This window comes from Triplophysa rosa, linkage group LG4, assembly GCF_024868665.1.
Source record: "Triplophysa rosa linkage group LG4, Trosa_1v2, whole genome shotgun sequence".
In the NCBI taxonomy this organism is placed as follows: domain Eukaryota; kingdom Metazoa; phylum Chordata; class Actinopteri; order Cypriniformes; family Nemacheilidae; genus Triplophysa; species Triplophysa rosa.
Window position 1 is genome coordinate 12,501,157 of NC_079893.1, and position 14,602 is coordinate 12,515,758.

Below are 14,602 nucleotides of genomic sequence, written 5' to 3' on the forward strand. Positions count from 1 at the left end.
CAGGCAGTCTAAAAAACTTGTTAAGCACTGAACATTTGTACAATGAACATTGTAACCCTAAATGATGATTCCCTGGAAATTACTTTAAAAAATCTGCAGCCACTGCCAGCGACACCTAGCGACAAAGCAACTTGATGTCATTCATTTCAATGGAGAACTGGCGACTTCCAGCGACAAGAGTGACCGCTGTCGACAGGAAGTGGGCGTGTCTAGCGACGCGACAAAGGTGAGAGTTGCTCAACTTTATGCAAATGATGAGGGACATTTTGGAGCAACTACCAACAGGAGTAAAGCAGCGGAGCTCACGTCATTCATCTCCCGTCAGTTACAGTAGGGTATATAACTGTTTCTAGAACAACCAAAGCTAGGAACGCCTTCTAACAGAGTCGCTGTACCTTTGACAGAGTCGCTGGCGGTTACGCACAGTCATGGCATGTTTCCCAACACTGTTTTTCAGATATCTATGAAAAAATGTTCAGTCATAGCTGCAAGGCCCATGAGGCATTTGAGGATTTGTGAAAAATGAAGGAAAGCACTTGTGTAAACCACTAAGAGTTTAAAGAGGTACACATGAGGCCGCATACTGTACTATGTTGTCAGGTATTATCCTCACAAATCAGTAAGTACATCATATAGTACACTGTTAAATGTAAAAAAAAGAAAGCCTTCACGTACACTAAAAGCACCTCATTGTCTAGAAGCTTGCTACCAATAAAATAATACGTCATGTGAAAAGCAGTAGTTACGTTACTAAAACAGGCATATAGTACACGTGAGCTGTTGTGTCGTGAAGATAAAGTTACTCTGGGATAAAGGGGGTCACTGTAGAAATGCGACTTTTAAATGTAGCCTGTATACCACCGGGTGGGCTAGACATCCGTTTCAATCTGATCTAACTGAATTCCGCGTTCTAAATGTGGGGTATAGAAAAACGTACAATTCACGTAAGACCACAGTAAAGGATTCATAATGTGACAGCCATCTTCGTAATAACAGGTTGCAAAATCAAACATTATGCAAATCGCCTATTGAAACGATTCATAATGCATCAGGAAAAGAATTGTAAAAGTATCGCTGTATAATAAAAACAGCACCTCACATTTCAAAAATTCTAGCGTATAGTGCCAGACTGATGATCCAGCATCACTTGCTGCAATCAGACCGCAAGCTCAGCAGCAGAACGAAACGGGCTTAAATTACTGATCTTAGATCAGCAGGGAGCGGTCGGCCCCAGACTCTCACAGTAGGACCAGTGGGGAGTCCCATTTAGATCAATAGATAGCGCGTAACCGCAAAACAAAGGGAAAATAGGGACCCTGAGAATGCTCTAATTGGATTAGCTAAATGCAATTCCATTCCCCTAAAAATCAATGCGGTCAGCAGACTGAATCCCTTCTCCTCTGTCCAAAAGAAACAGTTTTTTCTTACGGTACTCCCTCAGGCGTCTGGATGAGTGTGGAATAAAGGTAAACATATGAGACAGACGAGCAGAACACACAGCTCAGTGATCATGTAGTGGGTTTTGAAACGGCTTCCATTACGACCACAACCATGCAAAACAAAAAGTGAGCAAGAACGCTGTACGGCATTTGCAAGTCACTTTGTTTCACCTCAGTTATATATTAAAGATGGGGTATCATGCTATGTCATGCATTCTGACTTCTTTACACTGTTAAACGTGCTGGCAGCGCATGCTTAACAGGGTCAACTTGTTAAAAAACGAGTTGGACGTATGACGTAGTATTTTTTTACTTGACACACTCCCCCAGCACTCCAAATTGTTTTGGAAAGTTTTTTTTCTAATTCTGGATCCCTGTGTCGTCACAGGGATGCTATTCCTTTTATTTGCCAAAAGCACGGCAAGGCGAAGGCGAAAGAGCCCGCCTACGAGCCAACCGACGAGCGAGATCCGCTTACCATCAAGGTTATCTGCGCTGCGTCAAGATGGGCTGCGCTGCAGCTCGTTACTCTTGCAATAGTGAAGATTAGGTGTGTCTGTTTGTTCACGGCATTTCAGTGACAGGTGTTATATAAACGGTGGATATAACGCAGGATTTGGAGATCGTTTGAAACTGATAGATGGCGCAGACATGAACCGCACGCGGTAAGTCAAACTAAGTCATACGTCTGTTTTGTTGGCAATCGGCGTGTACGTGCATAATGTACAAAACACGAAGGGATTAATGTGATGATGTGTTGCTTGCTCGTGCTGTAGTTCCGTCCCACTCTCCCCACTTGTCCCACCTCTTGCATCTCATTTTTTTCCGGAAATAATCGTACAGCTGCATCTCTCTTTTATAAGTTTGATCAAACTGAACACTCTTCGAAGATACAACGTATGCAATACTACTGTATAGGCACTCAAGATTAATATGAGATCGACAGAAACTGCCTGTGATATGCAATCTTTAAGTAGCTTGTAAAGTATTCCACAACGCTAGGTAAGACCAAACATAACCAAACAATAACAAAATAGCATATCCAGAAATTAGCTGAGGTCCATCCTTGGCCATCACGGAAGTGAATGGTTTATCAATGTCAATGTCTTACAACAGTCAATGACAGCCATGTTCGAGATCCCGTTTGTGCACCCGTCTATAAGTTTACTCAATACTGACTGGCGGCAGATGTATCTTTATCTTTACAAGCCGTGTTCCAATACTGGATACCATTGTCTTCTAAATCCATAGTATTGCTGTTGTCAAGCAAGATAGCAGATTCACGACACCACACAATTGGCTTGACTTGCTCGAGGGACAGGTTGTTCCTTTTTAGCATCTCCATTAGGCCCCGAATTAGGCCTTCCTTTTTCAAACAGGTTTCTTATTGGTTAACAAGAATACACTGCAAAGTCACTGATTTGAAAAATCTTTTTTATATATACTGTATATATATATATATTTTTTTTACATACACGTATAGCTTTACTCTCTATATCTTTATCTTATGTTTATTGTATTGTATTTCTTTATTTTTTTATACCCATAGGCCCTTATTTAAATCATTGTGTACTGTATTCTATTGTGTTATGGTCTCTGTGTACTGTTGTTGCTGTTTCTGTGTACTGAATGCTCCTGTCACCAAAACAAATGCCTTGTGTGTGCAAACATACTTGGCAAAAAAGCTCTTTCTGATTCTGAATCTAAAGGAGTATGCAAAAATATTTGAAATTATTTTTAGGACGACTACAAAAAAACTAAAATTAGAGATGTACCTATAAAACTCTAAATTTCTCCACCGATACCGATAGCCAATTATTCAGAGTGATATCTGCTGATACCAATAGTTTGGTGGTTATATTAAAGGGATAGTTCACCGAAAAATAAAATTTCTGTCATCATTTACTCACCTTCGAGTTGTACCAAATCTGTATAAATTTCTATGTTCTGATGAACACAGAGAAAACTATTTGGAAGAATGCTTATAACCAAACAGTTTTTGGACCCCAGTTACTACCATAGTAGGAAAAATTACTTAAAAATGTTTTTTAACAAAAGCACAAAAAAAGATATTTTGAAGAATGTAGAACAGCAAACAGTTCTGGGACCCTTTTGACTACCATTGTCATTTTTCCTACTATGGTAGTCAATAGTGGCAGAGAACTGTTTGGTTATAATAATGCTGTCAATCGATTAAAAAAATTAATTGGATTAATCACACATTTTCTGTGATTAATCACACATAATAATAATATTTTAAAATATACTTTTACATTTTAATAATTTCACATTTAATCTTCAAATTGATGTAGAAACAACATATTTTCATTTTATGAATGAAAGAAAACATTTTGATATTAGTACTGTAACTGATGTCTCTATTAAATTGATTATTTTAACATTAATTATAGCCATTCAACAATATAATTGAGAGCTATCATGAAATATACAGAAATTGAAGGAAGTTCTCAAACACTTTACAGTCTTTAATGCTAAATTATAAATTAAATGCAGAAGAATTCTCATTAAAGCTACAAAATCACATTGATTTATTTTTTTATTTTGTTCTTTGATTAACATTAGTGACAGGAGTCACAGCAGTAGGTTTAAGAACGTGGCCCCTTTAAGAGCTGTCTCAGTACGCAGATCTACCGTCACCGCACTCCGCACTATCATAGGCATTTTCACAACTCTTTGCATTCATTTAAGATTTTATTTTACACTTTGAAGTCTTGCTTAAGAAAATGCTAGACAAAACAGGCTTTCTGACATAATCTTGTATGGTTTTATCCATTCAAGCACGAAAGAGAACTTAACACGGATGCGCTGTCTGACAGAGATTCACCGACGCAGCCTTCAGCCCGTGACTGTTTACACTAGACTGGACCTCGCGTTGTGTTTTGCTGCGTCCCACAGTTTAGAAGCTGTCTATCTTCATTGAACGCGTCAAAGCAACTGTTTAAAATCACGCTTAAGTGGTTTAAAAGCCTGTACGCCAGGGGTCTTCAACTACTTTTCTTTGAGGGCCAGACTCCAAAAGTATAAATAGGATGCGGGCCAGTTTTTTTTACCATATCCTCATTTCTTCTGTTATTTATTTTGTTTTGTTCCTTTTATACTGTTTTTGTTGCTGTTACTTATAGGTCATATATTAAAACATGCACACAAATATTGCATCCAGTATTTGTGCCTTTTCATGATATTAAATAAAAAAGGAAATTGTCCTTTTAACTGTATTTTATATTCCTTAATGCATTACTTTACCCAAAAATTGCTACTAATTTACTCACCCACAGTTCTCCAGTACATCCAAGATGTGGGTGGCATTGTTTTTTCAAGAAGATATTTGGTTGAATTAATTAAAGTTAAATCAATAAAAGTAAAAAACGCAAATACATTCAACACAAAAGTAATCCCTGCCCCTTGTGACGTTAAATAAGCGTCTTATAATTCAGTCAATTGATCTGTGCAAGAAACTGAACGCTATTGTCACATCTTCGGGTGAATTCCCATCGCATTCATGTGCCCCACGCACTTATAGGGCAGAGCCTTTGTATAGTGCGAGTTCTGGGGGAGATGAACAGCTGTTTTTCGTAAATATAGCCATTATTCATAATGAATGCAGTAATAAAAACAACACCGTTTTCCCTTATCTGAGACAACCGTTCACGTGGTGTACCCTTCCTACAGTTAGCCTACTTTCAAGGGCAGAAGACGCATTTTAGAACATGACCTATCGCGTGCGCAAACCGATTGCCTGTGGCTGTGCAATGCATTGCTGATTATAACGTTTTAAATAACATTCTTGGACTGACCGATCAAATCGCTTTATAAGACGTAAATCATTATGAGCCGTGGGAATTATGTAGCAGTGTTTTGGGCTTTTAAAGATGTAGCGTCTCAGGAGGACGTGCATTTAAAGCACACCGTTCTTAAAGTCTCTCCACTTATTTGAAATGTTAAGGCGGGCCAGGTAAAGATGATTGACGGGCCGCATTTGGCCCGCGGGCCGCCAGTTGACTAGCCCTGCTGTACACGAACAAGAGCATGATTACATAATGTAACGCTAGACAAAGAATGTCAAAACAAACGGATGCTGCATTAATTGCGTTAAATATTTTTCACGCGTTAATTTGAAAAAATTAATCGCATGCGTTAACGCGTTAACGTTGACAGCCCTAGGTTATAAGCATTCTTCCAAATATCTTTCTCTGTGTTCAACCAAGCAAAGAAATGTATACAGGTTTGGAACAACTAGAGAGTGAGCTATTCATTCGACAAAATTTAAATGTTTGGGTGAAATATCCCTTTAACTTGCATTGACTAAATTCTGAAGGTTAAATTAATATTTCCTAATTTTCTTAAAGTTATTCATTCATATAATGACTATTAATATTGAACATCAAACTGGTGATGTCTCTAAACATTTTATATACACAGAGCACAAAGTCATTGCATTTTTCTGTCCTCTTTTGATTGACAAGATATATCGGCCCTGATCATTGGCTGTTTTTAAACTATCTGCCGATAGTGTGAAAATTTGCTTTTAACGACTAATACCGATTAATGGCCGATATATCGGTGCATTCCTAACTAAAATCATTCATTTAACTTAAATAAAAAATGGACATTATAATGCACCAAAGGTGTCTTTAATCTTAATCACCATACCATACAATACAAATACCTCCCCTTTATATTTATTTACTCATCTTTTATATCATATAGCATTTAGTAATATATTATAAAATCATTCATATTATGTTAATATGATCTATATACTGGGTCAAAAGAATACCACAGAAATCTTAATATATACCAAGATTTGCTATTTCACAGACAAAATAAGAGAATACAAAACAGTTCTGACTCTTGATTGTGACTGGATAATCCACATTCAAAGCTACTGTAATACTGCAATGACTAATTTATACTTATATGAATGTGTTAAAAAAATAGCTATGTTTTTTGGTATCCGTAACTGGATACTGGCTATATTACATGAATAGTTTATTCCGATAATGTAACATGAAAACAGAAGCAAATATCTACTTGAGGCAGACTGTGCCAATCAATAACTGACACTCTTCCTCTTGAACCCCCTACTCACTTTAAAAGCTCTGTAGTACACTGGTATAAAACATATTGCTTTATTACTCCCCAATGTGTCTACAAATGTAACATATTTTATAAACAAGTGCTAAAGATACTGAAATCACGCCCCAGGATCAAAGACCTCTCCACAGTGCGTTCAGCAATGACGCTAAAGGCTCCAGAAGAACAGTTCCATTCTCCATTAGCTACGTTTCTATCACTCATTGAGAAGCTCCAGCAGAACAGAGGAGAGTGCTGACTAGAAAAAGCATGAAGGGCAGCAAGTCTTTGAGAAGGTGTTCACCTCCAGCAGAAAGGAGCTGTGTCTCATTTATGGGCTGGGACAGGGGCACCTTGGCTAAGCTGTGGTGTCAGCAGGCCCATCTGCAGAAACATCTGTCTGCCTACACTCAACCAGATCACCTTTTTCCTACCAAAATAAACACATCCCTAAGTAATACACACACAATCGAGAGTGTCGAAATAAAAGATGAGATCCAGTCGTTGATAAAACAGTATTTATTTTACGTAGATCAATGCCACACTATCGAAGTCACATAAATGTGAAAGGTATATGAAAATGTGATTGTTCACCCAAAAATAAAATTCTATCATCATTTCCTCACCCTTTTGTCATTTCAAACCTCTATGACTTTCTTTCTTCCGCAGAACACAAAAGCGGATATTTTGAAGAATGTTGTTCACTGGCCTCCATTCACTTGCATTGGTTTTGTGTCTATACAATAGAAGTGAATGGGGAGCAGTGCTGTTTAGAGACCAACTTTCTTCAAAATATCTTCTTTAGTGTTCCGCGTAAGAAAGTAATAAAGGTTTGAAATGACAAGAGGTTGAAAAAATGATGACAGAATTTTCATTTTTGGGTGAGCTGTCACTTTAAGAAAATATAGAAAAATAAAATGTCTGTATATATTGTGGCGTATTCAACAACAAAGTATTTGAGTAAAAAAAGTACACAAAATGAACAGTAGCAATAGGTCCCAAAGTCTTCCAGAAAAAAAAACATTTTTATATTTTCAAAAAATAGTTTCCATTTTATTTTGAAGTGGTACATTATTTGCCTCTACAGTACTATACATTGAGACAGATTTTTTGAGTTTCTAGTGGCACATGTTTTGCATTAAGACATTTTTTTAATTGTTTTTGTCTGGAAATGCGTCTGATCATGTGATCTGCGATTCTCACAGATGCTGTTCTAAATACTGAGCCGAAAAACAACTGCACAGAGCAGCAAAGTGTCTAAATGTACGACTGCACGAGAGCATGCATTTATTTGCCCTGCATTTCCCAAAAGACTGTTGAATTTATATGGGCTTGTTCTTATGATTGCCAAGGCCATCTGAGATGCATATTAAATGTGCTCAAACTCAAAGAATGAGAGGAGACCTTGCAAACAACAACCCAAAAACACACACATCTCCAGGCACATACACGCTTTCTGTTTCACACACACACACACACACACACACACACACACACACACACACACACACACACACACACACAGCCCCTGCAGCTGAAAGGGAGAGCTACAGTGACAAACAGCTTTCCTACTCCAGAGTTGGCAGGAAATCTATCACGCTGGACAATAAAATTGCAATTGAGTTTCTTTAGCTTTTTTCCCCTCAGCAGATGCATGTATCTCTCTGGCTCGGCGCTGCTGCACCTTTCCACTTCACACACACACAACCCCCCTTTCTAAAAAAAGTGCTGTTTTTAGATCAGAGCGGAGCCGCTGTAAACAGAACAGGACCTTACCTGCATTAATCTTATGCAATTATAGCACAAAAAAGCAATTACGGGCTTGACCCACAGAAAGGACAATGATCAATTTGTGTGCACTTGCCATAGCAGCGGGCGACTTTAGGAATGCAAGCAGACTCAAATACAACAAAGACAGAAAAGCAATTCAACTGCTTCAATTTAGTAACACCGTTCAATCCTGCCTAAGAATACACCTCCGAGAGATTGTTTTATTTTATTATATTATTTAAGTTAACAATTGTAGCAACTACAATAGCGAGTTTTAACAGTGTGAGAATAATAAAGAATTATTATCTTTATTTTTTTATTAAAATCTCCACTATATCTATATGCATATTTACACTATGATTGAAATTGAAATTGAATTTAAAGCCATTATTGTCATTGTACAGCTCTACATACAGCAAAATTAGGAATGCTGCTTCTGCTGGTGTTTACAAAAAAACATAAAACTAAACAACTAAATAATATATCGCTGTTGTCCTTCTGAAACCTCGTATCTCCATATTTCGTGATTTTTCTTTTTTGCCATAAATCATCACATTTTTTGTTTGTCACTGGGTTTTGCAAATACCTAACCAATAAAAAGTATTCAAAAGTGCTTGTCAGCTTTGACAACCGTATTTAACCATTTAAAAAGTATTTCATAAAAAACGGCGATTTTTGGACATCCAAGGTTTCAGAAGGACAGCATAATAAAGGAAAACCCTTTATTATGCGACATATTTTGCACATTTTGAATTAAGGCTTGTTCTTATTCTTTAAAGGTAAAGTGTAAATTATTGTTCGTTTAGTAGTTTTAATGGTTTAAAATGCAAAAATGGCAGTAAGAAATCAATTTTCAGGCTGATTAGGTAAAAAAGTGTAAACACCAATGCTCAGCGCTATCAAAACATTCCTCTGTTTATTTAAGCATCCTGCCCAGACCAACAAAGACACTTTGGCTCATCCAATCGCATAAGCGAACTACCTGTTTGACCAAACCATGGAAGACGAGGTTTACAGTAAACCTGTTTGATGACAATCATTATGTTAACAATTTCATTTAGTGCCATCGGTGGCACAAAAATAACACACTTTAGCTTTAATGATAACGTCTCCTCCATCTAAAGCAGCTTTGTTCCAGTAAGCACACCCTGAGAACTAAAGTACAATTCCTGCACTTCTCACTGCGTAGCACAGCTGCGCCCCCAAGTGGACTGAGACTACAATGCAGGAAGTGTGCACTAACAGGGCATTTTTGCCATGAGCTGGCATCCAAACCTGCAGTCGAGCACCAAATGACTTCACTCCGCTTGGAACAGCGTCCGTATTACAATATCAACAGAGCATCTTAAAATAGACGTTTCTGAAACTAGAAGCACTAAGAGCTCTCGAGAACATTAAGAAGGCAATTCAATCTGTAAATAAAAGTATGAACGGAGGGATCTGGCAGCGAAGGAAAATCCAGATTCTAATCTGAGACCTCTGGATGATTATACAGAGTAATAACAGTCAGGTTTCTGCAGAGAGAAACCAGTGGATTACTGCTGGTACAGGGCGGGAGAGAACGGGGAAAGAGGGAATAAGAAAAGGAATAAACTGCAAGTGTACAGTCTTGCTACACAGGGATCAAGAGAAAACCTGCAGAACGGTGGGTCTAAATGAGAGGGGGGCTTCTGGAAGAAGAGGCATAGTCCCATCTTTGTTTCAAGATATAAAGCAAGAAAAAACTAATAATAAAACACAATATTCTTTGCATTCCTTGTTTTAGCAGCACAAAGAATTCTGGGTCTGATTTTCAAACATACTGATAAAATGCACCCTGAATGCAAATGCATGAATGTGAAATGTAAAGAATATTTAGTGGCTGTATTAATATATTATGAATATAATTATTATGTATTATTTTTTAATAAGAGTTGCATTTTTACACTGTAATTGATCATTTCTTAACATTTGTTTTGTTTTTATTATGTAAACTTTTTCTTGTATATATTTCATTTCATATAATAAAATTAAATAGCACTATAAATACACACTTGAGCAAATTTCAGTTTGTTCAAAATAAAAAGGATGTATGTAATTCATCATACATATGTATGTATGATGTATGTAATATGCAATTAATAAGTTTCTGTTTTCATTTAATATAAGGTAAATTGGTGAAATATTACATTTTAACTATCTCTTTCTTATGTTCTGTGTGTGTGTGTGTGTGTGTGTGTGTGCGTGCGTGCGTGCGTACGCGCGTGTGTGTGTATTTGGGTCCTGACCTTGGAGTGTGTGATGGAGAGTGTATCCACCCACACGCGCCAGCCACCCCACTCGTACTTAATGGCATGATAAAGGAGGATGCGGAAGATGGCGTACACCATCTCTGTGATCTTCTGCTCCTCGCTGTTCTTGGGGTTTATGAAGCACAGAGACAGCATCCATTCCTGCCAGACCGAGCACTGCAGCAGACTCCTACAGAAAACACACACAATATATACATTTGTATATTGATGAAGGTGAAAGCTAATCAGGCTATGACACTTGGCACTTTGTAGTTGTATACACACAGTTTGGGGACAAAAGGACTGTACTTACAAGTACAAATTAGTAATCAAAAAGCTAAAAAATTATTTCTGAGAATCTACTCTTTTGGAGTAGTTACAATCAGCTATGTTATTATAGTTACTTAATAACAATTACTTATTTTTAAAACAATGTTTATAACATGCTTCCTTTAAGCTACACTGTGTGCACATATTTAACAATTGTTTGGGGACAAATTTGCTTGGGGAAAAATTTGCAAAATCTGTCAAAATGCTCTTTTGGGGTACATTTGGAATTTGTGAAAACAATCTGAAAATACATAAAAAAAAACACTAACAACAAAAACATATGTAAAAACATAATGCTTTTTTTTTTTTTAATTATTAGTTTTACATTTTATAACAAATACAAAAAAAACAATAATAAACAAACAAAGAAAAGGCAAAACTTTAAGTTAAGGACATACAAAAAAACATTTTTAAAATTAAAAAATATGCATGCGCATTTTCTGTTAGGGTTACAGTGTGGGTAATGGTTAGAAATGAAAATTAGCTGTATATAAAAATACAGAAAATATTTAAATAAATGTCCTTAACTGACTGCTAGTAACAGCAAGTGTGTGTGTGTGTGTGTGTTCATGTTTGTACATCCCGGTGGGGACCTAAACCTGAATACACACCAACACATGGGGACTCGTGTCACCGTGGGGACCAAAATTGAGGTCCCCAGGGGCAAAAAAGCTAATAAATTGTACAGAACAATATTTTTTACAAATCTAAAAATGCAAAAAGTGTTCTATGATCTTTAGGTTTAGGGATAGGGTTAGGGATAGGGGATAGAATATACAGTTTGTACAGTATAAAAACATTACGCCTATGGACTGTCCCACGGGATAGTCAACCAAGCCTGTGTGTGTGTGTGTGGTGTGTGTGTGTGTGTGTGTGTGTGTGTGTGTGTGTGTGTGTGTGTGTGTGTGTGTGTGTGTGTGTGTGTGTGTGTGTGTGTGTGTGTGTGTGTGTGTGCGTGCATTTGTTCTCACCTGCGGTTCTCTCTGCTGTTGTTGAAAAGTTTGATCATGTCCGAGAGGAAGATCCGTCGTACCTCCATGCTCTCGGCTCCTGGAGGAGTGTTCTTCAAAAGCGCAGCCATCACCTTCAGGATCTCTGAAAGGACACAATATTTTTAACATGCCTTCACAATTTTACATTGTTTGTAAAGGCATAAAGTAAGTTTCATTGACTTGACTTGCTGTTTGTTCCTTTGTTTTGTGACGCACTATTCCTTGGGTGTGGATTCATATTTTTTGACTGCCTTATAATTATAAAAGACACAAAACTTGCCATAAAACGAACACTTTACTTACAACTGTACAGTTAACACTCTTAAAAAACACCCTGTAACAAAAGCTTCTCTTTAATCAAATGGACGAATCTCTATTTTTCTCCACAACATTTGCGCACATAGTGAGAAAATAACAGAACGTAGATATTTTAGCGGGAGTAAAGGTATGCTCTTCATCATAAGGTTGGTATTGTCTAAAAAAAAGTCGACGGCGAACGTCGTAGCTTCCTGGAACGGAGCGTTTGCTTAAACTGAAAAGATTGGTTGTTTAGATGAATTATCTAGACAATGTCAGCATGCATTAGGTTGAGAAGAGGAGCTCGAGTTTCAGCCGTCACAGAGAGTTTACAGCGCCACGGCATCTGTAACCAATGCTCTCACTCGTTCCAGCAGAATTGTGTTGTTTCTACGCCTTACTCACTCAAATTAGAGTCACTGAACCTTACCAGTAGAAAATTACCTTTGCATGTATCTCTGCGCTTTGCTGTTTTTTCACTCTGCAATCACCATTTGGTCCTGGTTTGTCCCAGAGTTTCATTTAAACTTTAACTTCCCTTGGTTTGTTTGATTGGCTCTGACATGGCTAAAGACTGCAATCAGAGCCATTTAGAGGCTTCAACACAGATCAAATCAAGGAGACACACAAGAAAGCTGAAACCGCGTCCGCTCTCAGATCATGTATGAGATGACCTTGGATCAGAGTCTGCTGTCTGCCGTTCTCCATCTGTTTAACTGCGAAGAACTGATCCGCGATCTGCGACTCGCTCGTCGTGTTGGTTCTTCTGACGGGCGAGCGGTTTGTGTACATGGTCACATCTCCATGTAAATACAGCCCCAATCAGCTGCTGGCAGTATATGGGAATTAAGCTTTGTTAAGTGAAGCCGCGATACGGATCGGTATACCATATTAGTTTCACTTTTTTAATTAAAACCAGAGCGTCTGATTGCTCGGGCTGGATTTAAAGGAGACATGTGCAAAATTGAGCATATTCTGGAAAAGAAGGTCTCAGGAAGTGCGGGCTTTAGAAAACCGGTGGGTTGTGAATAAAAACAAGGCGCGAATAATAGTTGTAACTCTATAGCAGCAGTGGGAAGTTAATTACTTTTTAATGCGTTTATCATCTGAGTAATGGTGGCCATCAAATGAGCTTCATTTGTCTGAGGTAACTGTATACTTCACCGTTGGTTGCAAGTAAATGGCTGTTTAATAACGGGAAAAAATATCGGAAGTGAAAAAAGGAAACGAAAAAATAAGTGTCATTAAGTGCCATTATATAACTAAAAAGTAAAAAAACTAACACTGTAGAATTGTGTATCAGTTTAATTAAATTATCTACAAGCATTCATTCAGAGTCAAATTTAAGAGGCCATTCTAAAACTATTTTGGAGAGAAATAAATACCTATAAATAGTACATTTGCATCTGTACACTAAAAAAAATCTTGAAAATTGCAGAGAAAACAAGTTTATATTCATGTTTAAACAACACAACACTAATGTGTATTTTAAGACCAATCAAAAATGAATATGCAATTGCATTTCTGCACAATTTTCATGTGTCTTTGCATTCTCCTTAGTCTTTCACATTGCTGTTGGGTGAATTAATGTCACTCCTGAGGTTGAAATTCAACAGACACTGAACTAGAATGACCACAATACATGCATAAATGCTGATTAAAGGCAAAACTGGAGTGATCCCTTCATTCTTTGCGCAGCTGTGTATGTAAGGATATTATCACTGGTGTTGTTGGAAGTAACTCACGTGGGTTTTGAATCTTGACGGTGGAGTCAGGGTCTGGGTGCTGTTTGTGAATGACCTGAGTACAGATCTGCTCCGTAAGAATCTAGAGACAGTGATGTATAACTGGTTATTGACTGATATCCAGCACAAAACCCAAATCTAAAAAACTACTTCTCTGATACTACAATTACAGGTAATACAGCAGTTCATATGTAGTATAGCAGTACAGTATTTTTAGAGTCCTAAAATAGCAAGTTTAATGAATCTGGAATTCATTAAGTTATTTACATGTTTACATAGAAGAGGATTTGTACTGTGAGAATGACTTATGATAGTCATGGAAGCATCAAACAAATTGCTAATACACAATTTCCTAACAAAGGTGTAAGTGGGTAGTTGCCAAATATACTGCAACTTTGTCTTATGGTGTGACATGGCAAAAATGTAGAAAACAAACTGTTAATAATATATTATTTTATAATATGAATATGTATATTTATAATTTAAAACAGCATGAGAGAGATGCATTTTTATTGTTAGTTTTTTTTTCAGTATTTTTGCTGCCACACCATAGGACACATTTATGGCATATTTGTCAACTACCCAAGTAAGAATATATAGCTTCATGAGGTAATTTTATTGTTTGAATTCTAGTTGTTATTATTATAACACCGTGTCTACACCGG

General features: G+C 37.2%; 1 protein-coding gene across 3 annotated transcripts in view; it reads right to left on the minus strand.

Annotated features, from left to right (window-relative positions):
- lrba (LPS responsive beige-like anchor protein) overlaps window positions 1–14,602 on the minus strand; it is a 262,968-nt gene that overhangs the window by 178,128 nt on the left and 70,238 nt on the right. For all 3 annotated transcript variants that reach the window (XM_057332760.1, XM_057332761.1, XM_057332759.1), the window contains exons 19-21: window positions 13,938–14,019; window positions 11,875–11,998; window positions 10,571–10,763 (exon numbers count right to left, since the gene is read on the minus strand). In XM_057332760.1, the coding sequence (XP_057188743.1) occupies window positions 10,571–10,763; window positions 11,875–11,998; window positions 13,938–14,019 (399 nt within the window). The remainder of the gene's footprint in view (window positions 1–10,570; window positions 10,764–11,874; window positions 11,999–13,937; window positions 14,020–14,602) is intronic.